The sequence below is a fragment of the Crinia signifera genome, chromosome 8 (assembly GCF_055691185.1).
Source record: "Crinia signifera chromosome 8, ASM5569118v1, whole genome shotgun sequence".
In the NCBI taxonomy this organism is placed as follows: Eukaryota; Metazoa; Chordata; class Amphibia; order Anura; family Myobatrachidae; genus Crinia; species Crinia signifera.
The window spans coordinates 43,713,423-43,738,636 of record NC_139224.1 but is presented as its reverse complement, the minus strand read 5'-3'; the positions used below and the strand labels follow the sequence as shown (position 1 = coordinate 43,738,636).

General features: G+C 46.1%; 1 protein-coding gene across 1 annotated transcript; it reads left to right on the top strand.

Moving 5' to 3' along the window:
- Nucleotides 1-4,434: 4,434 nt before the first annotated feature.
- ARF4 (ARF GTPase 4) lies at nucleotides 4,435-23,685 on the top strand. The gene is made up of 6 exons (XM_083156245.1): nucleotides 4,435-4,662; nucleotides 14,100-14,180; nucleotides 17,519-17,628; nucleotides 20,279-20,350; nucleotides 21,613-21,738; nucleotides 22,562-23,685. The coding sequence occupies exons 1-6, from the start codon at nucleotides 4,596-4,598 to the stop codon at nucleotides 22,646-22,648; spliced, it is 543 nt and encodes a 180-aa protein (XP_083012371.1). The 5' UTR covers nucleotides 4,435-4,595; the 3' UTR covers nucleotides 22,649-23,685.
- Nucleotides 23,686-25,214: the final 1,529 nt, after the last annotated feature.

Genomic DNA, 25,214 nt, shown 5'->3' with positions numbered 1-25,214 from the left:
GCCAGGGGGTCTGTGCATGTTCGGTTAGCGCTGAACCCCCACGACCGCACATAGGCTACAATGGGATATCCCCATCTCAGAATGGTAGTGTCTAGATCCCCTTCAGTTTTGACAATTTCCCATCATGCCCTGGGTCCAGGTATACCTGGAGGGGGAATATAAATCTGTGGCGAGCGAAGCGAGCCACCGTGTCCGAAGCATGCGGGTGTAGTGAGCCCGCGAGCGTACAATGCAGCTAAAACAAAATATCATACACCTACTGTATGTGAATTACAGATAAAATAAAAAACGTTGTGAGGGCATCTAACAACTTCCGCCCTCTTAGAACGTCACATCCTGTAATCAAACCTGAAGGGGATCTAGGGGCCCATTTATCAAGTAATATTTGCGGTTAAATCCCCGAAAACATCCGTTTTCGGGGGTTAACCGCAAATATTAAGTAGCACTGAGATGTATTAAATGGGGACCGCAGTAGGAATCTCCGATCCCTGCTGCGATCCCCCCCTGCAGCACCGCCGGCCGCATCCACCATAGGTTTCTATGGGAGATGCGAAGCTGCCCGATGTATCAACATCGGGCAGCCCGGCATCGCACCCCTGGGCTATCGCCATTCTGATATGGCGATAGCCCATTGTAGCCTATGGCTACATATCGCACTGCCCGAGCGGCAGCGGGGTCGCGGGGGGTCAGCGCATAACCGCGCATGAGCAGACCCCCGGCTTCCGGCTACAGGCTCCTTTCGGAGCCCTGTCCCTGCGCACAGCAGGTAATACATTTTGCCGAAATGATCGCATTTTACAAAGCGATCCTGGGCGGTAATATTTAACCCAGATCGCATTGTAAATGTGATCAATGATAAATTGGGGCCCTAGTCTCTAACAGATCACTAAGAAGAGCTGGGTTCTAGTGATCAATCCGTGAAAAGACGGATCATCGACTAACTTTGGAAAAAGGGTTAATTTGATAATAACGAAGCATAATTTATTTTCCAATCATTTATTGCCATTTTTTTTAACCTTTTTTTTTTTTTAAAACAGTGAGCTGAACAAATAAGAACATACATGACCAAGTAAAACACTGATCGATGGCTGGGTGCAGAATTGCCATCGATGGCAACCATCGATGGCGTCTGCACCGATGGCCATCCCTAGCAGCAGCAGCCTTGTTATTCTTTCTTTCACTTGCAGTCGCAGCACTGTACTCAGTCTCCAGAGTTAGTACATCTCAGCTGCCACAGGTGGCAGTGCTGAGCTCAGGCAAATGCATTGTAATGAAAAACGAAGCTGAAAGTAAAAGAATGACGGTTCACCTTTTTTGGGATGGGCGGCTCACTCGCTCTGTTATGGGATCCGTCCAAAAGATCCGCCTCGTTTGCAAACGACCCATCTCTAGGGCGGGATGTATTAATATACATCGCCGCCCAGCCACCGCGATGTGTCGCGGCTAGCATCGGGGTGCGGTGACAGAGACCCCCGCGATACCTGTAATGTGGTGTGCGGGGGTCTCCGTCACATCCTGGCGGCTGTCAGTGTCCCTGGCGTCTCCTCCTCCCCCTGCAGCCGGATGTCCTCCCGGCTGTGACACCTGCTGGGGGAAGAGAAGATTGATGAAGGAGGGGAGGGGGGGGGGGTCGCGCGGATGGCGATAGAAGGCGGAGACAGGGCGGACGGGTAATGGTACATAAGAAAATGCGGTAAAACCACCGTTTTACCGCATTTTCCCTTAAGTACATCCCGCCCTTAGTCCCTACCATCCCCCTAGAAACCTATAGGAGATGCGGCCGGTGGGGGTGGAGAGGGGATCACAGCAGGGATCGGAGATCCTGCTGCTGTCCCCCTATGGTACATCTGCATACCTCCCAACTGTCACGATTACAGCGGGCAGGGCCGGCCTTAGGCATAGGCACACTAGGCAATTGCCTAGGGCATTTGGAATTCCTAGGGGCATCAGCAGCTTCTGCTGATTAAAATGATATGCAGCATGCCTATATTCTGTGTGAGTGAGGCTGTATCTGCATATGAAATAGTGTATTCATGGAAATCACTGTAACATAGCATTCCGTATGCAGGTACAGCCACAGTCGCACACAAAATATAGGCATGCCGCATATCATTTTAATCATCGGAAGCTCCTTGTGTGTGCTGGTCATAACAATGCAAATAAGACGAATTTTCAGCAAAAAAGGCACCCAACGTTAGCAGAAGGGCCAGGAGCTGCATGGCCTATTGAGACAAGATGTATGAGGAAACATCTGTATCCAAGCAGAGGCAGAGGTCACAGTATTAGCGGCTGTGCGAGTGCGGTCTGCGGGTGGGTTGGTTGTGCAATAGTGTTCGGCATATGTGTAAGGGGCATTATGTGTGTCATGTATAAATGCATTAATAATGTGCGACATATGTGTAACAAGCATTATGTGTGTCATGTGTATAAGGGCATTATAATGTGCGACATGTGTAATGGGCATTTTGTGTGTCATGCGTATAAGGGCATTAATAATGTGAAACATGTGTAAGGGGCATTATGTGTGTCATGTGTATGAAGGGCATTAATAAAGGTTGGCATAATGTGTAAGGGGCATTACGGTTATAAGGACATAAATAATGTGTGTCATGTGTAAGGGGCATTACTGTGTGGTATTATCAGGGGTGCCGAGAGAAAGGGGTAGGGGGTACAAATTACCCAGGCCAAAGCCTGATGGGAGGGCCCAGTGGGGGCCCTGGGCCCCTCCCCTTAAGTGACAGCAGCAGCTGCAGCTCTTCTCCTCTGCCCAGCACACACTGCTTTGTGCTGGGTTGCAGTGTGGCCATGGAGGTGGTTAAAATACAATATTTTCTCAGGATTTTTTTCTAAGGGTATAATTTGATGAGTAATGTATATAAGGTAAAGTGGTACTACAATGTGATGTAACATGAATAAGGGACACTCTCACATGATATAATGTGAATAAAGTTGCACTACTGTGTGGCATAATTTGAATTTGGGGTAAAATTGTGTGGCCATGCCCCTTCCCAGCAAGAACGCACCCTATTTTGGCTGCGCACCAAATGTGTGCACTGTTTCTATTTAAAATATTGCAGGTAGGAGCACCAAAATGATGACTGCTATGATGAGGGTTGATGGTGCTGGGAAAGGGGAGCAGTGTCAGAGGCGGAACTAGTGGCGGTGCTAGGGGGCACCAGCCAAAATCTTGCCTAGGGCATCATTTAGGCTAGGGCCGGCTCTGACAGCGGGACAGTCCCGATTTTCGGGTCCTGTCCCGCTGTCCCACCCGCGGCAGGCATTGTCCCGCTGCGGGCAGTGCCGAATTTCCCATTAGGCACGTGAGGCACGTGCCTAGGGCGGCACATGTTTGGGGGCGGCACTTGGATGCATGTGATAGTACTGTCAGCCTGAAATGTACCAGTAACTGCAAAATATCCACTGTACTGTACCATAATCCATCTTGAATAGAGTGTAAATGAATAGGATATGAAGTTACTGCATATCTGATATTAAATTGGCAATCATTAAATGAGGGCTTATAACTAATCAATAAAAATAATACAATTGGGCAGGGGGGGCGGCCATTAATGTGCCTACGGGCGCACTCACCCCTGAATTCGCCCCTGGTTGCGGGGGGTGGCAGTTGGGAGACCCCCCAATCTAATAGAATAGCGTCTATTCTCGTATGAAAATGAGGTTGCGGCTAATTAGCATAACCCTATTTCCCCAACACAGAAGTTGGGAGGTATGCATCTGGGTGATACTTAATATTTGCGGCTGGGTTTAGCCGCAAATATTGTTTGATAAATGGGCCCCTTATTCTGAATGTTCATGTCTGACCCTGATCCACTGGCCTTTCTCACAAAGAATAGCTGGAGCCCTTATTTTTTAAGAGGGGGTGGGCACCAAAGTCCAACTTGCCTCCCGGCGATTGGGATGAATTTACGCCAATTATATTTCTGGCTTTTTTAAATATCCCACCACAATAGCCTACATTAACTACAGGACGTCAGTTACGCTCTGGTAGAGCCATATATTGCCGTGGCATGTTTAAATAAAAATCAGTCTTTAAGCAGCAGTAGCAATATAGGAAGTATGCCAGCAAGAAATCATAATAAAAATAAATGAATGACAGCAGCACTTTTCTCAGTATATCGCGCATGCGCATTGGTTCAATTGCTCAAGTGGCAAGTGCAGGATACATCCGCTTTGGAGCAGCGTAACTGCCGCAAACTCTAGGACGCATGCGCAATACATAAAAGCGTCTGTGTCTGGTTGGTTTTGGTCTCGTTGGAAGGGGCGTGGTTACACTGTACGGTGCCGCCTATTTTTAAATAACATGACGGAGTTGGGCGTGGTTAAGCGTCTCTGTGTAATCATGCTCGCCAGAAAAGCCCTACAAAGCCACACCCCTGTCGTGATCTGTAGATCACGTGGGCAAGCCGCGCCTCTCCCCCTCCCCCACTTCCGGTGCAGCTCGGGATGTGGCGCTCATGACGTCATTTGGACCGCGTTGGAAGCGCTGCCGGGGCTGAGCGTGACGTGGCAGAGAGACGAGTATCCGCCGCCGGGCACACAGCAGAGCAGCACCTCGGCCACTACCGACCCCGAACATGGGCCTCACCATCTCCTCGCTCTTCTCCCGGCTTTTCGGCAAGAAGCAGATGCGGATCCTGATGGGTGAGTACGGTTGGCATGTCGTGACGTATAGCCGGGCAGTTGTCACCATGCTGCGCAGACCTAGGCTTACGGGCTGTCAAGCTTACACAGGTCCTGGAACGGGGGTGCTCAGGCCACTGTCATTGCTATAGCGGAGTACAGTACCACATATCCCGGAAGAGAGACGTAATAGGTCCTGGTTATAGGGACGTGTAGCATCAGCGAGGTGTGGTATGGTGTCAGACAGTGGTGTAGGGACATGCAACATCAGCGAGGTGTGGGCACAGCTGTCCTAGGGCCACAGACATGGGGTGCAGGGACTTGCAGCATCAGCAAGGTGTGGGCACAGATGACCTGGGGCCCAGACAGTGGTGTAGGAGCATGCAGCATCAGCAAGGTGTAGGCATAATGTCCTAGGGCACAGACATGGGTGCAGGGACGTGCAGCATCAGCAAGGTGTGGGCACAGATGACCTGGGGCCCAGACAGTGGTGTAGGGGCATGCAGCATCAGCAAGGTGTAGGCATAATGTCCTAGGGCACAGACATGGGTGCAGGGACGTGCAGCATTAGCAAGGTGTGGGCACAGATGACCTGTGGTGCCAGACAGTGGTGGAGGGACATGCAGCATGAGTGTGGTGTGGGCACAGATGTCCTAGGGCACAGACATCGGTAAGCAGAGATGCGTTGGGACACAGACATTGGCACAGGGACATGTAGCATCAGCAAGTTATAGGCAGAGATGTCCTGGGGTGCCAGACAGTGGTACAGGGACATGTAGCATCTGTGAGGTGTGGACCTTACAGAGTGACAGATCTGGGCAGAATGGGCATGGATCTGCTAACATGGATATAGAGGCATTAAGGATCCTCAGCAGTGGTGTCCTAGGGGAACATAAATGGGCATAGCAACACTCAGGACCACAGATCTGGGCAAAGGGGACCTAAGAGCAAAGAGACAGGTGTATGGGCATGCCCGATCACAAATCTGGGCAGATCAACCTAGAGGCACATACGTGGGCATGGTGGAATCCAGGACCACAAATCTGTGTAGGGTGAACCTAGGGGCACTGATGTAGGTATAGTGACATTCAGGGTCACCGAGATCCAGCTAGACCTGATCAGTGAGGTGATCTGTATTGTCATAAAGATTCAGGAGCGTGGGTATAGTGGCATGCAGTATCCGAGGTCTAGCCAGAGGGCAAATGGTGGCACATGCAGGATCACAGAGTGTTCCTAGGGGCAGATACATGGGTATAGTGACATGCAGGGGATACCTGGGGCACACATGTTAGTATGGAGTTGTTCTTTTAGACTGGGGTGTGAGGTAAGGGGTTCCAGAGGTCTACCTGGAAGTGACTCTGAATAGTATGGGGACATCCATGCATAAGCAGAGGTGACACAATCTGCATAAGATCCAGATAAGATTTTGACTATATAGTCAAAATCTTATCTGGATCTCATGCAGATTGTATGGGTTTTATCCCAAGTGATCCAGATGCGTTCAAGATGCGCGCTCCCATATCTTAACCAGAAAGTCTTGGCTGCCCTGTCTATATAGTGCAGATCTGCACTATATAGTCTAAATTGAATGCAGATAGTGTAAATTGTATGCAGATAGTCTAAATTGTAATCGCATCTGGATCTTATGCAGATTGTACTAGTGTGTAAGCGCGTGCAGTATCATACACATCCCATCTGAGGTGTACCTGAGATATAAGCATTGTGAAATCAGGGTCACTGGTAAGGGTATGGGGGCGAACAGAATCAGATTTTGTAGAAGGGTACATATATTGTATAGGGCAGTGGTTCTCAAACTCTGTCCTCAGGACCCCACACAGTCCTGTGGTATAGGAAAGAAAAATATCTAGTAAGAGATGACCTAAAAACACTACATGTAAATGTGGGGACAGACATGGCAAGTGTGATAGCCAAGCTCACAGAACAGTAAAGGTGCAATTGGCAAATGTAGTTTGAATAAATATGCCAGCTTGGGCTACAGCAGACCAAAACCATTTAAAGAATAACCTAGAGTTAAGCTATATTTTTAATCCACTTGCAAACTGGTTGAATTCATATGGGACAGACTCTATACTTTGGTATAATTGTTTGGCTAATTGCACATTTAAATGACTATACTGCTGCAAACTAATCCTCCAGGACAGCCTACAACTACAGAGGCATATGGAGGGTGGAGGGAAAGGATCCTATTACTCGCACTGTATATATGTAGGAGTTTTACATTTATCTCTAGGAAATGTCTTTAGTATAGGACAGGATTTCCTTTTTTGAATGAGGAGGATTAATATGTATGCAGCCTATTCAGTGAGGAAGCAGTTCTACCGGGTTGTTGGCATACTACAATATACCTATATTGATGTAGCCGTATTCATTATAGACTGAGTGACTGCAGTTTCCAACGTCTCCTGTTTGTCCGCCTTGTCGCTGGTTTCAGCACACTAGGACATTCACGTCCCTTCCACTCCAAGTAGCAGGTTCCCAGCCCACATCAGCCCCTTTGTTAGTCAGGAATGTGACACATCAGACAGAGCATGCTGGTGTGTGACTAGTATTCCGCAGACTTGCCTCCTGTCTCCACGCTCTTCTGTGCTTCCTGACTGTGTGTCCTTTATGCAACATGCTTATCTTCCTGTTCCGGATCTCCATTGTGATGTGGAAGGGGCGGATAGATATGTGCAATTTTTTTTTTCCCTTTGCCTAGGCCCTTTCCATCTTTATTGTACAAGACACAAAATGTAGAGGCCATTTGTATTAAATTAGAAAGTTCTGACATGTCAGAATATTATGCCTCCTCCCCCTAAAAGAAAACGCGCACCCTTATTTTATACAGTCTCAAGGGAAGATGCCTGGAGGGCCACAGACAAATTTATATATTTGTATTCGGTTTCATACAGTTGTGGATTTAGGATTGTGATTTTCCTCCTTAGGTTTGGTTGGGTAGGCTTGAAGGAATAATGCAGATTCATGTATTTAGAAGCTTCAGGCCTGCCCTCTTGTACAGAGTCTACAGTTATTACTCGCTACTCCATCAGTATTTGGAGGAATCCTATAACGCAGTGGTTCCCAACCCTGGTCCTCAAGTACCCCCAACAGTGCATGTTTTGCAGGTCTCCACACAGAATCACAAGTGCTATAATTAGCTCCACCTGTGGATCTTTTCCAAATGTGCCTGAATAATGAGTGCACCTGTTAGGTGACCTGGAAAATGTGCACTGTTGGGGGGTACTTGAGGACCAGGGTTGGGAACCACTGCTAATAACCCAGTGGGAGGAAAACTGCACAGGTGTATGTACACCTGTACATGCAGATCTAAAGGTGCCCATACACGTACCAATTACCCGGTACTTTTTGTGCTAAAATAGCATCGTTGTGCATGGGATGCGATGCTATTTTAGCACAAAAGTACCGGGTAATGGTACGTGTATGGGCACCTTTACATGTATAGACTGGTCAGTGTGCGCAGTTTGGCAGGTGGTTTGTGCCACACCTGTAACCTGGCCTCCTGTAAGCTCAGTGATAAGTCAGCAGTGTAATGCAGCATAAACAAGTGTAGGGCAACTTCAGCCAATTGCTAAGCGATGTAGGTTAGCGCACATCGCTGACACGGATGCTATGAACCAGTGATGTGTGCTGGGTGATCACTGTGGACCAGTGAACTAACTAGATTTATACTGAATGCAGTATAATACGCCTTATGTACCATCCTAAAAACCCAGGTTTTTGCTGATTTGACCCGGGACTCATGTCAGTGGAAACGGCTACTAGATAAAAATACTGGGTCTAGTGATCTGGTCTCGAGCAGGGTTTTTTTCAGGATAAATACGAGTGACGGGCAGTGGAAACACCGCTGATTGGTCCTGAAATGATGGTATATTTTAGTTACGCCAAACCTTTTTAAGCAACTTATGGCCCCTGGGACCACCGCTGTTACCTGTTCTGGGTAGTTTCAAATGGATTCAGTATTGAATCCCGGCGGTCGGGATCCCGGCGTTCAGAATCCCGACGCCGGAATCCCGACAGCCGAAATACCGACAAGGGGGGGACGTGGATCGTCCCCCCTTGCGGGCTCGCCACGCAGCGGGCCCGGTGCCTCGCTACGCTCGGCACGCTAATTTATTCTCCCTCCAGGGGTGTCGTGGACACCCCAGGAGGGAGAATGTGTCGGGATTCCGGCGTCGGGATTCTGAACGCCGGGATCCCGACCGCCGGGATTTTAACGGCATCCCGTTTCAAATAACAGACACATTTAGGGAAGGGGGAGTGTCCCTGATAACTTTTGCAATTAAAATGGGATTTTGTCACAATCATTCTCCATCTGTTTAACAGGGATTTTTTTTCAGCACCTCATTAGCAGGGGAAAATGCCTGTTTTAAGGTAATGTTTTGACTTTGTTCAGAACCCCTAGGACACATCCCTTAATGACTAATTAGGCACCTTGAATTTTTTTAGTTAGCTGAAAAACATAGTTTTTGGGGTAAAATGGGTTGAGATGTGGGTGCAGATATATTGGGGTTGTGTGTGTGTGTGTGTGTGTGTGTGAATGGTAAAGGTGTTTTTAGGCTTCCAGGTGGGAGTTACAGGTGTTAGGTGTAAAGCTGCGTACACACGTAAAGATTTATCTGTCCAATCTGTCGGGTGGGAACAAAATCTGGTAATGTATGGGAGCAAATGACAGCCAACCATTATCTCCCAAATGCTGAAAAATGGACAAAAACAATTGTTCGGATAAATTTCTTAAATCAAATGGATTTAACCAATTTGGCTGATCATTCTCTGTTTTCTGGGGTTTGGTAGCAAATGTTGGTTCTTATGTGCTCCAATCCATTAACAGATTTTTGTTCTTGCCAGATAAATTGGGCAGATGAATCTGTAGGTGTGGACCCAGCTTAACTCGACAGCCGAAATTCAATGTTAGGCTATCGTGTGTCAGAAAGTGGGCGTGTCGGCGAAAACAGCAGTGGATTCGACAATCTGCGGTCGTTTCAACAACAGATCTGTCTTGTTTTAAAATCGGATCGGTTTTGTCGGAATATATTTTCAATGTTTTTGGAAAACGGAAGGCGGAAATAGCGGCAGAGATTCTCAACAAAAACATTGATCCATAAACTCATTGCTTTATGAATACATATTGTATTTTGGCTTATTAGAAGTATCGGTGACTTGGTGTCACGAGTTTGCAGTATCTGTGTTTAGGTGCCAAGTACACTTTAACATATTTAAATTTCTTTAACATTACTAAACATCCTGTTCACGGGACTTTGTTTGCCTAGAAGTAACCCATTGTGGTTTGCTGCATACATTTTAATACATCTGTCTGATCTCACTTGTATATGTTAATTTAGGAATGAAATGAGGGAATACAGCAAAGAAGCACAGGTGTGTGAGAAGACCTATGTGCCCAGGGAATATGATATATATGGTGTGTGTAATTATAGACACCAGATGTAGCGGGAAAGTGTCCGTTATATACAGGTGGATCCCAGGGGGTTGTAGGGTTATACAAATCCTTAATATAACTGGATAGCCCTCTAGGGGCTGTGGGGTCCAGGGGTGCAGAAGTCATAGGTAATGGAGACCACCCTTAGGCGGCGTCAAGCCTAATATACTATGCATGTACCTGTTCTTTTTGAAGGTGGCTTGATATCTGGTGCAGGTGGTGGTCAGTTCACTGTAGTGAGTCCAGTCTAGATCAGCCTGTGGCCTTCAATCCTTGATAAAGGCCTTCAGGTTGAATTATGTTGGGCTGACCTTAACCTTGCCCGAGAGCCTGCTGCGTTAACTCGCTGATCGTAGAGGGCAATCAGTCGTACAAGGAGAGCAATACAAGGTATTAAGTGTAACCCATCAACATATGAGGGTTCTCCTAGTGGGAGTGTATACACAGAAAAGGGTAGTCCCTAAGGCCGGTTTCACACACTCCGGCTCCTGCCGGACGGTGAAATCCCGCACGGCCAGGGAGCCGTGCCGCACACAGTACTTTATCATGGAGGGGATGGCCGCAGCCCTCCCTTCCAGTGGCGGGATCTGGCTGCAGCCGTGCGGCCGTGCCGTGGCCGTCCCGTGTGAATGGACACAATAGTGTCCATTCACAACTAATGTGTGCGGCACGGCTCCCTGGCCGTGCGGGATTTCACCGTCCGGCAGGAGCCGGAGTGTGTGAAACCAGCCTTAGGGACACAACCTGACAACTGGGGCACATACAGGTTGTTGTTCGTTTACAATGAAACCCATTCCCACTACACCTGGTGTACATGTTCAGTTATACATTCACCACCATATATACCCTGTCCTCTGGGCACATCTAGACTCATACACCGGTGCCTCCCTGCCACACCCTTGCTGCACTCTATCCCTCTCATGAAGGCTGGATCGGATACAGCTGTGCTACACCCTTGAAGGCAACATAGGGATGCCATTACTTTTGTATACATTAGGTTTCTAGCATTGACATCTGTTCTACAAAATGATAGCAGCAATTGCGCCTTATCTGAGGGATCTGGTTTTAAACAGATGTCAAAAGATTAAAATGTATCTGTGTAATCCCTAACTCCGGGATGGAGAAATAGTAATCTTGTAGCCAATTGGTGAATCTAGAGTCCAGCTGGGCAGATCGCTAATAATACGTAGAAATTCCTTTTAGATCTTTTTGGTTGTGCTTCGGCATCTGGGGACTTATTTTTGCCATCTGTCATCACCAGGAAATAATTACACAATCTCTGCTCCAAAGCTAGATGCAATCCTCATATTTATGCACAGATTACTATAAGCAAGCCAAACCGTGTTCTAGCCTACCTGCATAGTCCCGCTACCTGGTTACTGGTACTAGCATTGGCGGTATGTAAAAGTCTGCCGCATGATGTTGCGGAAGGGATACATACGGATGAAAGACAGTCAGGTTCCCGGTAGTCAGTATACCGATGCCGGGTTTCCGAAGGATGGATTCCCTATAGTAGTCAGGTAAGGATACTTAACCATCCGCATGCCCACAGCCTAACCCTAACCATACCCTCCCTACTAATGCCAAGACCTAACCCTCGTACTCTGCCGCCTAAATCGAACACCCCCTACTATGCTGGCCATACACCAGAACGATATTGTTCCAGCCAGCCAATTTTTATGCCGGTTGGGATGATATTCTGTCCCTTAGTGCCTAACCCCCCCCCCCCCAACCTAACACTAACCACCTCCTCCCCTCAGCCCAACCTGAAGTCCCACTTATCCCCCCCCCCCCCTTAATCCGGCCTTTTGCTAGCACATATTATAACATTTGGTATTCTTGGGCCAGAATTCTATATGTTTGTAGTCGGGCCGTAGATATAGTGAACGCTGGCATCCTGACTGACGGATCCTGTTGCAGGCTGTGTATAGATGTTGAGCAGTCACTACATTTACATTTACTTTTGGGTCTCCTGTATGTATGTTGAGTCCTGGCCTGTAGTGTTAACTTGCACAACTATATTTAATACATTGCACTGATAATAAAAACTTCATTGAGATTGTTATGAAAATAGATCTAATGTTGACGTGTTGAATTCGGTGCATGGCTCTGTATCGTTTATTGCTGGTCAGCTTGCTTGTGTCTGAGGAAGGGTGCCGGCCGGGGTCCCGGCAGGCATTCACCCGACAGCCGGGGTCCCGGCAGGCATTCACCCGACAGCCGGGGTCCCGGCAGGCATTCACCCGACAGCCGGGGTCCCGATGGTTATTTTCCCTCGAGGGGGTCCGCATAGCGAGCCCGCAAGGGGCTTTGTTGCACTCGCCAGTCGGTATAATGACTGTCAGGATCCCGACTGTCGGACCCCTATACCACACCCCTGAGGAATTGCTGAATTGCCCATAGTGCTTGTCGCTTGTACTGATCTGCTCCAGTTTGGTTCTCTAGTCATCTGCTTCCCTGCGCTGGGCACATCACTTCAACCTGTGTACAGGAATAAAGTGCTGAGCCAGTAATATAATCTGTGTTCCTGCTGTCAGGTTATTCTATTCGGTGTACGCTGCTTAGCTTTTTGTCAGCCACACATGTCTAAATGTTTTGTTTGGCACTGGATGTGGGAAATTGTATTTGTTGAGTTGGGCTGTGAAACCGAAGATGACTGACATTTACTCGGTATCATTTATTTAAGCATTGTGGGGGTCATGTAGAGTTACATGTGCCGTAAAGGAGCACGTCTCCACATGTAAGGCAGGCTTAGATGTACATACATATTGTGTGGGGAAGGGTATGCGGTTGGAAGATCGACAAGCATTCGGATGACCACTATTGGTCACCAGGCCATAGGTTAACTCATGAAGGTCGACCAGGTGAAAAGGCTGACACAAGCAATAGGTTGACATGACTTTTTCATGATTTATACTGGTAATACCAGCAGATGAGCGGCTTTCCTGGAGATGTGGGAGTGTGCAGCTGCACTCACCGCCGGGCCCTACACACTGGGTGACTTTGAGCTGAAAGCCGCTTGAACTGGGTGTTTTGAGCAACTTTCAGCTCAATCGCCCACTGTGTATGGGCCTTTAGAGTTCCCAGAAGCATTGCGAGCAAAGCAGTACGCCCTTTTTTTTTTTTCATTTTTTTTTTTTTTTCATTTTTTTTTTTTAAATGCGTTCCTTCTAGGAACTGGGCAGGGCGGGGGCAGTCCAGGCCGCCGCCATCACCAAAGGCAGCAAGGTGCTACTAGAGGGGCAGGACACATTTAGCCCTTTAAAAAATTGGTCATTGTGCAGGGCCCTGCGGGAACCTAGTGTCCATTTTAGACAACACACAAAATGTGACTCATGTTGATCTTTTTCATATCAACCTTTTTTTATGTATCCAAATATGGCTGTCTCCCCTATGTGCTTATGGTCATCGGCAATGGGCCTTGTGTCTGCTGTTAAAAGGGGAAAAATCAGAAAAACCTTTTTTTTTTGGGGGGGGGGGGGGTGGTGGAGTCCCATTGGTATAGCGATTAAGCTATGCCAGCCTGGGCTTGTGGTACAATTACATAGCTTTGGGCCATGTAGGCACCCGTGGGTTGGGGTTGGGGGGGGGGGGGGGGAACACGTTTGAGACGGCTTGTTCCTTCCAGAGCCCAGGTGTGAATATTGCTTCTATTTATTCAGTGGGGTTGTAAATAGAGGTGTGGGTTTTGCCCAGATTTACTCTGATCTCAAATGGGGATCTATCCGGCGGTAAGAACCGAGTGAATCCGGACCCGCGCATCTCTGTGGGCAGGTTTGAGAGCAGTACTGTACACTACATTGAAGTGAAATACCACTATTCTATGTGCATGTTAGGTAACGTATTTTTTGCTGACCTCAAGAACACAAGTCCTCTTCCTTGCTAGGGATCAGTCAGTCTTACCTGAGATATAGTCCCCTCTGTACCCAAAACATTTTATTGGTTCCTGCTTCATATGGGGGACAAACTTCTATATTTACACCACTTTCTTATTTCTCTACAGTTGGGCTTGATGCTGCCGGAAAAACCACAATCCTGTACAAGCTGAAGTTAGGCGAGATTGTCACAACCATCCCAACAATCGGTGAGTAATCCACTCTCAAGCCTTTTATATTTGGCTCCATGTTTTGACCAATACATAGGAAAGAAGGAAAGTGTTTTTTTTTTTCTATCTGATAATCTCATACAGGGCCTGAACTGACTTGGAGTATTGGTTGAATAGGAAGTTTAACGTTTACTGGATCAGTACAATAGTTTTGGGAAGAGCATGCAGCAGGAGTAAATCCCTTTTACAAGGGAATTCAATTGTCTGTGGTAATGCAGACTTTTTTCTACTTAGTGAAGTCCTGCAGCTAATTGAATTGCCCACCTAAAGGCCGCCATACACTATGCGATTTGGCCCCGATTTCACCCGATCCAGATGGATCGGGCAGTGAAATCGGACCAAATCGCAGGTTTTGACACCCGGTCCGACCCGATGCGTGGTCCCGTGCGCATCGGGTCAGAGTCGGGACGTCGGACCGGCTGCACATAAGATAAATCTTATGTGCAGCCGTGGGGACTCTGAGGACGCAGACGAGGGAGGGGGGCGGGAGACGTTGGCGAGGGAGGGGGGCGGCAGGGGGAGCCGGAGCAGGGAGCTTTCATGCTCCGTCCGCTAGTAGTGCGGACGCTGCGGGGTACACAGGCGGCAGTGACATAGAGCCGGGCGGGGGGAGCCGGGAGCTGTCAGTACTGAAAAAAAAAAAAAAGCCCATACAATGAATGGGCAGCCTGTCATTGGCTGAGCGCTCTCTCAGCCTGTCAGCAATTGGCTGAGAGAGCGCTCAGCCAATCACAGGCTGCCCATTCATTGTATGGGCTTTTTTTTTTTCAGTACTGACAGCTCCCGGCTCCCCCCCCCCCCCCCGGCTTTATGTTACTGCCGCCTGTGTCCCCCGCAGCGTCCGCACTACTAGCAGCGTGCGTCCGTCCCCCCAGCCGCCTTGCAGCATCCCCCGCCCGCCACCTCTATGTCCCCGGCCCCCCTGCTCGCTCCACATTGGGAGTTGCAAATAATATATCGCATGCTATGTATCATTTGCAAAACTTGGCACATCAAGTGCCAAATCGTGTGTCCCCCCCCTCCCGGGGAGCTGCAGGGGGAAATCAGGTCCGACTTGTCCTTAGGACAAGTCGGACTAATGTATGGGGGCCTTAAGTTTGTTTCTTTATGCTGCAGACAGTGAGGTCAGTAATCAAACGGTCGGCCCCAGCATGAACGCTTTCTTGGGCTGCATTCAGAGTTGGGCCTTAGCGGTACTTTTCTGAGAGATCCATTAAGGGTTTCATATTAACGAGTTGTAACCCAAATGTAGGTCCTCACTGTTTCTAGGACAGATGCAGTCTGTGCTTGTAATTAACTGAAAATATAAAAATAGTATGATTGCAAATGTGCTATTTTCAAAGATTCTTAATAGCAAAGATCTTCACTTCTCTTAAAAAAAGAGGTCATTGGGTGGACTGCAGTCATTCTATCAGCCCACATTCACAGAGTACATAGGGGGCTACTTTATGAGAGAGGAAGCTGAATTATTATTATTATTATTTTTGCATCTTCTAAAATAACCGCAATATCCTATCCCTAATACTCTAAAAGGGCATACACGCAGTTTGATTTCAGCCCCATTTCTAAGCGATCTGATTAGATTGCTTAGAAATGGAGCAATGGTCGCTCAATGTGTATGACTTGCAGTGATGGCGATACGCGGTCCTGGTATAATGTAAACCAGGGGTGGCCAACCCGCGGCTTTTGAGCATGCGGCTCTTCCCCCTGTTAAAGTGCGGCTCCTGCTGCACCACTTTAATGTTACATGTATTATCCATGATGTCTCAAAAACTTTATTAAAAACACAAAACTATAAATAAATATATATTTTTTTTTACCTTGGACTGATTGTAAGGGACTTGTGAGCTTTCTTTAATTTCCCAATGTGGATAAGGCGTGTAACCTAATAATCACTTGCATACAGGAGGTGCCTGGTTGCTGCATTAGAGACAGCATTGCAGAGATTACAGGTCTGAAGAAATGAGATTAGGCTAATTTTGAATGATTTAGAATAGATAGATGTAATTGTTGGTAAAGGTGGGCTGTGTCCAACCGGAATATCTGTGTAGTTCATCAAAAATATCTTCCTTTGTTGTGCTGTGTGTACATCCTATCTCCAGTCTGTTCTTCTTCAGGCGGCTTTCTGTATCTTTTTCCTAATGACTGATCGGCCCTTTAAAAGCAAGGTGACCCAGTTAACACCTGTCCCTCACAGCCTGGCAGCAGGAAGTTATGGGGTGAATGTGATTTCCCAGTAATACCTTACCAGTGCACCAGCCTAGCATCTGATGGATGTGTTGTTGGCAGGCGCATCCTTAATGGTTGGGGGGGACTGTCTGTTTGTGACATCCATAACATGTTCTCTCCAACCCATGGAAGTGTCTTATGCTGTGTACACACTGTGAGATTCCCTTGCTATTTGACTTAAGATTCGAGTGCTATACAATCTTTGCTATCTCTGTACTTTTTACATACAATTCTTGCTATCTGCATTAGATTTGCACTATATAGTCATTGCTGCCCTGTCTATCTGGGTTTCGATTTGTGCTGTCACGGGAGCGCGCATAGGGAACGCAAGGTAAAAAAACGAAGGATCTCTATCCCCATAGTATAACCCAGTATCCCATTGGACGGTAGAGAAACATGTGCGATCTGCATGCGATTTTGACTATATAGTCAAAATCTCATGCTGATTGTACCCGTGTGTACACACCATTTAGTAGGACTTCTATAGTAAATATGGTAAAGTAATTGCATATGAAGAGCAAAATAAGACTACTTTATTTGTATCGATGCCTGTAAAATGTGTGGTCAATTATCTTCAGGAGTCTGAAAGCTCAGTACAACAAATAGGAATCTCTGTATGTGGTGAATGGTATGGGTCATTGGGTTGGCCAAATTAAGGTAGACCGCAGAAGGTCAAAAGGTAGACACCCTGTACAGCCCCCCCCCCCCTGAATGTCGACAGTCGACTTGGACACGAAGTGTGCCGCATCCCCTCGCATTGCTTGCTGCGCTCACCATGCTTCGGCCACGGTGCCTCGCAATGGTTGTCGCACTATAGTAATCCCTATTGGATGGTAGGGCATGAAATACAGCCTGTCGGCTCAAAAAAAAAAAAAGTGAAAAGGTTGGGTCGACCTTTTTGACCCTGTCGACCTTCGCTATGTCCAGCCTTATCATGTGTCGAACGAAGCCCTGACTACTTTCAGTGGTCTAGTGTCCAACTAACGTGCGTATACCCTTACCGAGACAGTGTAAATGTTCCATAATATAAAATAAGGTGAGATCGCTGCCTGTCTGCTGACATTAAATGCTGCTTTTTCTCTTTTAAGGCTTCAATGTGGAAACTGTAGAATACAAAAATATCTGTTTCACTGTCTGGGATGTTGGCGGCCAGGATAAAATCCGACCTCTTTGGAGGCATTATTTCCAAAACACACAGGTACAGTACTTCTTATACAGACAGCTCTTTATTCTGCGCAATGGGAGGGTTATTAACACTATGAATAAAAATCCTCTGGCTGGCTATGTGTATGAAATATGCAGTAGATTGTGAAAAATAGGTTTAGTGGCTGTGTGCCCCTAACCGATATCTGCACCATTTGTCATATCTTTTATGTCTGATTGCATGCTCCCTTTGGTGGCATACAAGATCTTTTGGTTGACTACTGCACGGTGCTTCAAAAGGTGCTGTATGCAGCCCTGTACGTGGTAATGAAGGAAATAATTATTATTATTATCCTTTTATTTATATGGCGCCACAAGGGTTCCGCAGCGCCCAGTTACAGAGTACACAATCAAACGGGGAAAAAAACAGTAACTTAAGACTATACAGGACAAATACAGCGTAAATGATTATAGGAACATCAGCTGATTGCTGCAACATATATATCCAGGTGGCAGCAAACAGCATGCTTTAGTGCAGTCGAAGACTGCTGAAGTAAGAAAGAGGTCCCTGCTCGTGAGAGCTTACATTCTAAAGAATGAGATGTTCCTTCCTTTATTATGCATCGGACAGCATGTAAAAGCAATTTGGTATGGTCTGAAGTGAAACCGCCCAAACTCTCACCTGTGCACCCTGCTGACATGGCATGCCAACCCTGTAGACCGATTTCACAATGGGGGAATGCTGAGATAGCAGAGTTGTGCTCTGAAGGTTACCTAGTTCTCATTGCATAGTGGTAGTGGTGCAGTACGGATAGTGTAATGGTTAGCATTACTACCTCACAGCACTGAGGTCATGGGTTTGATACCCACCATGGCTCTAACTGTGTGGAGTTTGTATATTTTGCGTGGGTTTACTCCGGGTGCTCCGGTTTCCTCCCACAATCCAAAAATATACTAGTAGGTCAATTGGCTTCCAACAAAAATTAACCCTAGAATGTCTGCGCTGCGCAATATGTATGTGTTCTATAAGAAACTGTTAATAAATAATAAATAACCAACCCAAAATGGTCACAAATATGGAGAAAAAAAAATCCATTTATGAAACACATAATTAGGGTATCCAGTTAGCTGTGAAAACATTTAAAAAAACAATTCATTCCACCCCTTAGCCTAAAAAACTTATTCCAATATACTTGCCTCATACCTTGAACTCCAATTTCTAACACCCAATTTTTTTCTCCAAAAATTTAACTTCATAATTTATTATGGGAGCCGGAAAGCACACTTTCCCTTAGTACAACAAAAGTTATGATATATAACAAACGCTATTGAAAAACCGGTTGCAGCTAGTAAATTCCCCAGAGACCATCAACCTCTGAATGGGGGAACAGACTTTAGACACAAAATATTTTGGGAAAAGACCAGCGCAGAGATGAAACTTGCTTGTGATGTCCGCAGGTGGCGCAATTAGTGGACTACTGAAACCACATTTAATTTATATTTCTCTCTCTCGAGTGCACGTAGCAGTTTCTTAAACACCTTAATCGATCTGAAGCCTTATTCCTTAAAGATCTACACTTACTTTAACATTCTTACTCGCATGCATCAAAAGGTATCTTTTCAGCAGGGACAATGAATCTGTACACTTTATCACGATAAAACAACTGACTTTATTATTCTTTCACGAGTGCCTGTAGCAGTTTCTTTAAATACAAGCCCGCATTGAAGAAAGGGTATTTATTAAAATCCACAAACATATGACAAACGACAAGTCCTCTGGTGAAGGCAAAAACAGCCTGATAGAACAATCAGTCCTCACTATCCCACGTGCTGCAGACACACGAGAAGGTCGGCAGGGCGGCTCGGAACTTCCTACAGGAGGACGTGGATGAACAACGCCGGCTTCAATCTGACGGCGTTTGCAACTATAACATCAACGCGTTTCGGATTTAATCCTTTATCAAGATGTGGCAAACTAATTCACCTACTTAAGTCTGAATGTAGACGAAAACTCATTGGAGATAGACCACAAATACACACGGAACAATATACACATTTTTAGGGCCCTAATTGGTATTGACGGCCTAACCGTGAGGCAGCAATACTGACCACTTTGCCCTAGATGCACAAAAGGCAAAGAATGTACCAGTCAGCTGCGTACAACAGAGAAAATGGGGCAAGTCGTCCAGTCCAGGGCCCTACTTTTTTTTTTTTTTTTTTTTTTAGGCTTTTTTTTTTTTTTTTTTTTTTTGACACATCACTATCCGGTTGCAAATTCAGACCGCTCTGCACTGAAGTTACTGTGAGGTGCCTGATTTGGATGGTGAAAACATTTAGAAGAGGGTAGACTGCCCCCGCCCAGCTTCTATTTAATTCCAGCTGGCTGGCAACATTTTCTGGGGAGACCACTGTACTCCCAAGAATGTTACCCACACATTCACTTCTTGTTTCAGGGATGTCACCGGCTCTTAGTGGATCTCCCAAGAGTTGTGAAAAACTGTTCCCAGCAGCTAACATGTCATGCAGAGCATGCTGGGGTAATAGTACATAATACTTGTAGAGCTACAGGCATGCTAACAAATACAATTGTGACTGTACATTGATGCGTGAGGCTCACATTATATTAACGCTGTATAATACGAAATATAGGCTTCCAGTACAGGATGAATGGACAGCCCTCATTGTATATTGTGTTTTCCTCCTAGGGCCTCATTTTTGTTGTAGATAGTAATGACCGAGAGAGAATTCAGGAAGCAGCGGAGGAGTTACAGAAAATGGTAAGTACTGAGCAGCGCCGCTGTATGCCATGTCACATAAGCAGTTGAACAGCGCTGCTGTATGCCATGTCACATAAGCAGTTGAACAGTGCTGCTGTACATGTCACATAAGCAGTTGAACAGTGCCGCTGTATGCCATGTCACATAAGCAGTTGAACAGTGCTGCTGTACATGTCACATAAGCAGTTGAACAGTGCCGCTGTGTGCCTTGTCACATAAGCAGTTGAACAGCGCTGCTGTGTGCCTTGTCACATAAGCAGTTGAACAGCGCTGCTGTGTGCCTTGTCACATAAGCAGTTGAACAGCGCTGCTGTGTGCCTTGTCACATAAGCAGTTGAACAGCGCTGCTGTGTGCCTTGTCACATAAGCAGTTGAACAGCGCTGCTGTGTGCCTTGTCACATAAGCAGTTGAACAGCGCTGCTGTGTGCCTTGTCACATAAGCAGTTGAACAGCGCTGCTGTATGCCATGTCACATAAGCAGTTGAACAGCGCTGCTGTATGCCATGTCACATAAGCAAATTCCTTTTATGGTGTGTTCTTGCTTTCACTTATATTTATTTGCAGTTTTACCTGAGAAATTAATGATTTGTAATTTGTGTCCTAAACATGAGGTTAAACTTTGAAGAGGGAATATAGAAAACCTTTTTAATGGGGCGAGTTTTGTTCCCGGTGCAAATCCTGGTTCTAAATGTGGAATTGCCTCTCAGGATATCCCTTATGTCAATCATTATATTGCAGCAACCTTTGCATAAATGAAGTTGTTGGCAAACGGAGTCATGTCCCAAACTGAAAGAAGTCATTCTTAGGGGGGGAGTATTCAATCCCCGCCGCTATTTCTGACAAGGGAAATAGCGGCGGGCGCCTATTCAATGCTGTCTTGTCCAACAGCATTGAAGAGGCAGATGGACTGAATGGGCCCGACTTTGAAAGCTGTTGGGAGCCGTCTTGTCGATTAATTGTCGCAATAAAGGCCAAATCTCGACAATTTTTACGTGACCCACCCCCTTTTTTGCCGATCGACGCCCAGGGTATTGAATCCCACCTGGCAATATGCTGTCAAGCAAAACGAAAACTGTCCTGGGTCACGGCAGTCAGGACAGATTGACAGTCGTGACCCGGGATTGAATACCCCCTTAAAACAACAAACTTTTTAGTGCAGAGTTCTCTCCAGGATGTGAGATGAGCGCCATCGTTATCTTCTAGGTAGGATATGCTGTACTTCCTTTTAGACTATTGCTGATATTCCGTGTGATGTTTTTAGCTCCAGGAAGATGAGCTGAGGGATGCCGTATTGCTGGTGTTTGCAAATAAACAAGATTTGCCCAACGCTATGGCCATCAGCGAGATGACCGACAAGCTGACGCTTCAGAGTCTCCGCAATAGAACTGTGAGTATCGTTGTTCCAGGGTTGAAAGGAGATGGCAAAGCTAGTAGTTCAAAGCCTTTGTATAAGTAAAGGTCCATACACTTTGGGCGATTATTTTTTATTTTTTTTTGCATTTGTAGCACTTTATACAGTGTGCAGACACAGTCGCACAGGGATATACGAGTGTTGCATATCATTACTAAGCACAGTCTCCTGGCGTTTTAGTCCACACTGCATTGTGACTTAGTGAATTTTTGATTCCGACTCGCATGATTATCATCTCAGATTTTATCTATTATATCAAGTGTCCATATCCATTGTTTCTAATAGAAACAAATTATTCGTGTTCATTTCAGCACCCTGCATCTTTCAAAACCTGTGCAGTTCCTGTTCTTCGCTTTGAGCTGTGGTGCTTCTAGCACAGGTTTAGTCTGCATATCAGTGCTAAAATACAGATCACACTGTGCTAGAAGCACCACAATGTGACAACCCAGGCTGGGAAGAATTGCAATGGTTTTGAAAAATGCAGGGTGCTAGAATGAACATTAGTTTATCAATATCAATTTTACTCAATTGATTGATCCAAAGTATCTTTTTTGCAGCAAAGCTTCCTAATAAATGGATTAAATTCTAGAAATAACTGATTAATAATCTGCCTTTCTATTTGTTGCATTAGGAAAAAAAAACAAATCTTGAAGGGGGGATTTAAATTGTTTTTGTATTGCAAGTAATGTGCGCCCCACGGAGCTATTCAGCGGTTTTTGGACGCCTTAGTGTGTACTTTTCTCTTTTTTGTAAAGTTTATTACATTTTTATTTTTTCCTCTCTCTCTCTCGCTCCTCAGTGGTACGTGCAGGCAACATGCGCAACTCAGGGGACCGGTCTGTATGAAGGATTGGACTGGCTATCGAATGAGCTCTCCAAGCGTTAAGGAGGATCCGGAGTTCAGCAGAGGACACAACGAATAGAAGTGGTCTAGGCTCGTAACATCCAAACTAGTTCTAAAATGGTATAAAGAAATGGAACTGGCAGCAAATACTCTTTACAGTTTCCAGATTGTTTTGTTGCTGGTTATTTACCAAGTTTTCATGTTGCTTCCAGAGCGATGTGGCTAGACTTATTGCAGAAAATAATAAATTCTCTCTCTCTCTCCATATGTGAAAAGTGTTTTCTGGTTTTACTTCTCCCCTTACATGCCTGGACATACTTTATTGTGGCGCTATAGAATTTAATGCTTTTTTTTTTTTTTTTTCCTTGTCCTTTTTCCTACAAGGCAAACACTTAAAAATGTAAAGTTCTAAGTCGGTTGCGGCTCCCCTTTGTCGGGCTGCATTACTTATTGCACACTCTGCAGAAGCTTGCTTAACTGATGTTCTCAAGAGTCCTCAAATTGCTAGTTTGACTCCCCGTGTGTCATTCCTTAGACATTCTGCTGAATTAAAACGTAGCATTCCATACCTATTTATTTCTCATTCATGCCAAAAACATTTTTTTCGTTTTAATATTGCCCGTGCCAGCGAAGAACACAACACTATATATCTGAATTGCCTACACCATTTTTTTTGGTTTTGTTCGATTTACCATGCCAATAAGCCAGAATTAACTTTTACTTTATTAACGAGTGTCGGTTAAAGGATAATATTGCCTTCGCTTGGAGCGAGTATAGAAAAACGCCTTTGCTGGGTGAGCGTGATGCAGCTCACTGCTATCTTGTACAGTAGAGGGCCCCGGCTTGTTTTATATCTCAGCAGATTGTCTCACTTTAGGGTATTTTTTATGTTGCTTTCAGCTTGACTGTTTTTGCCCATTGTATCATAGTTCTGCTGATTGTTTTATTGTTTATTGGTGAACATATCTTCATAATGCAAGATTGGTTTGTTTTTTAAATTCCTCAATCTGAACAATTGATGTTTTTCTTCATACCCACTAAGAATTATTCCTAATAAAATAACAAAAAAAAAAAAGGTTTATTTTTGGTTTTGCTTGTATTATTTCTTACCCACATTCACTGTTTTATCTGGGAGTTGTCATGTTGTAGGTCAGTGACTGACAACACACGGGCATCCAATTTGTTGCACACCTTAATAAGGAGAGTTATGGTAGACCTACCTTTGTTAACTCCCTTTCCTTGAAGTCCATGGGGACCACAGGGGACATCGGGGTTGTAGGTGGATCCAGGGGGTCCGAGGCACCAATCAGCGCAGCTTTTAAAGATTTCCCAGGATGCCCGGGCCCTCTCCCCTACAGCCCCGCCTCCAGGCTCATCTAGCCAGTTTTAGTTACAAGCCGTAAGCAGGAAGCGGAGAGGAGAGAAGGATAGGACACATACCCATAGACACAGACATACATGGTCAGTACAGGTCACATAATACCACTTCAAGGAATCCCTCAGAAACAAATTAAAAGGGAGGGCGCCCTGTGGTCCCCATGGACTTCAAGGAAAGGGAGTTAACAAAGGTAGGTCTACCATAACTCTCCTTTTCCTTTTCAGGGTCCATGGGTCCCACAGGGGACATCGGGGATGTCACAAGCAGTATACTCACGGGTGGGAATTTGCCTGAGGGGTCAGAAGAACCCGACGCCCAAAGGAAGCATCCTGGGAGGCGAACGTGTCAAAAGCATAATATCGGGTGAAAGTATGGACAGATGACCACGTTGCAGCCCTGCACAGTTGTTCGGCAGAAGCGCCTCTGCTTGCTGCCCAAGACGGACCTACCGCCCTGGTAGAATGTGCTTTTAGAGACACAGGAATAGGTAACTTTGCCTGCTGATAGACCTGATGGATAACCATCCGAATCCAACGGGCAACGGTCTGCTTAGAAGCCGGCCAGCCCTTTTTGTGGAAACCGTACAACACGAATAGAGCGTCAGACTTCCTGACTGCCCTAGTGCGTTCCACATATATAGTCAGAGCCCTGACTACATCCAAAAGGCGTTCCTGTCGTGATAAGTTTTCTGATGCGAAGGCCGGAACCACAATTTCCTGGTTCATATGAAACCTAGAGACGACTTTAGGCAGGTGTGAAGGTTTCGTTCTCAGGACTGCCCTATCTGCATGCAGGATAAGGAAGGGAGGTTTCCAGCACAGAGCGGAAAGATCGGAAACCCTCCTGGCTGATGATATTGCCAGGAGAAACACTGTCTTAAGTGTCAGCCACTTAAGGTCAACTGAACTTAACGGCTCAAAGGGAGGCTTAGCCAATGCCTGTAACACAAGGGTAAGGTCCCAAGGCATAGTAGGAGGGGTATACGGTGGTTGCACATGGAGTACCCCCTGAAAGAAAGTGTGTACATCTGGTAGAAGTGCGATCTTCCTCTGGAACCAAACAGACAGGGCTGACACCTGGACCTTTAGCGACGCCAGCCTTAGTCCCATATCTAGCCCTCTCTGCAGGAAAGCCAGGATCCTGGCTATTTTGAACACTTTGGGGTTATACTTGTTGGAAGTACACCAAGAGAAGAACGTGTGCCAAATCCGGTAATAGATTCTAGACGAT

Bases quoted from the DNA above. Each gene is read 5' to 3' on its own strand.
- ARF4 (XM_083156245.1), top strand. From the start codon at position 4,596: ATGGGCCTCACCATCTCCTCGCTCTTCTCCCGGCTTTTCGGCAAGAAG. The intron at 4,663-14,099 runs GTGAGTACGGTT...ATTTCTCTACAG, and splicing joins GCAGATGCGGATCCTGATGG to TTGGGCTTGATGCTGCCGGA. The intron at 17,629-20,278 runs GTACAGTACTTC...TTTTCCTCCTAG, and splicing joins ATTATTTCCAAAACACACAG to GGCCTCATTTTTGTTGTAGA.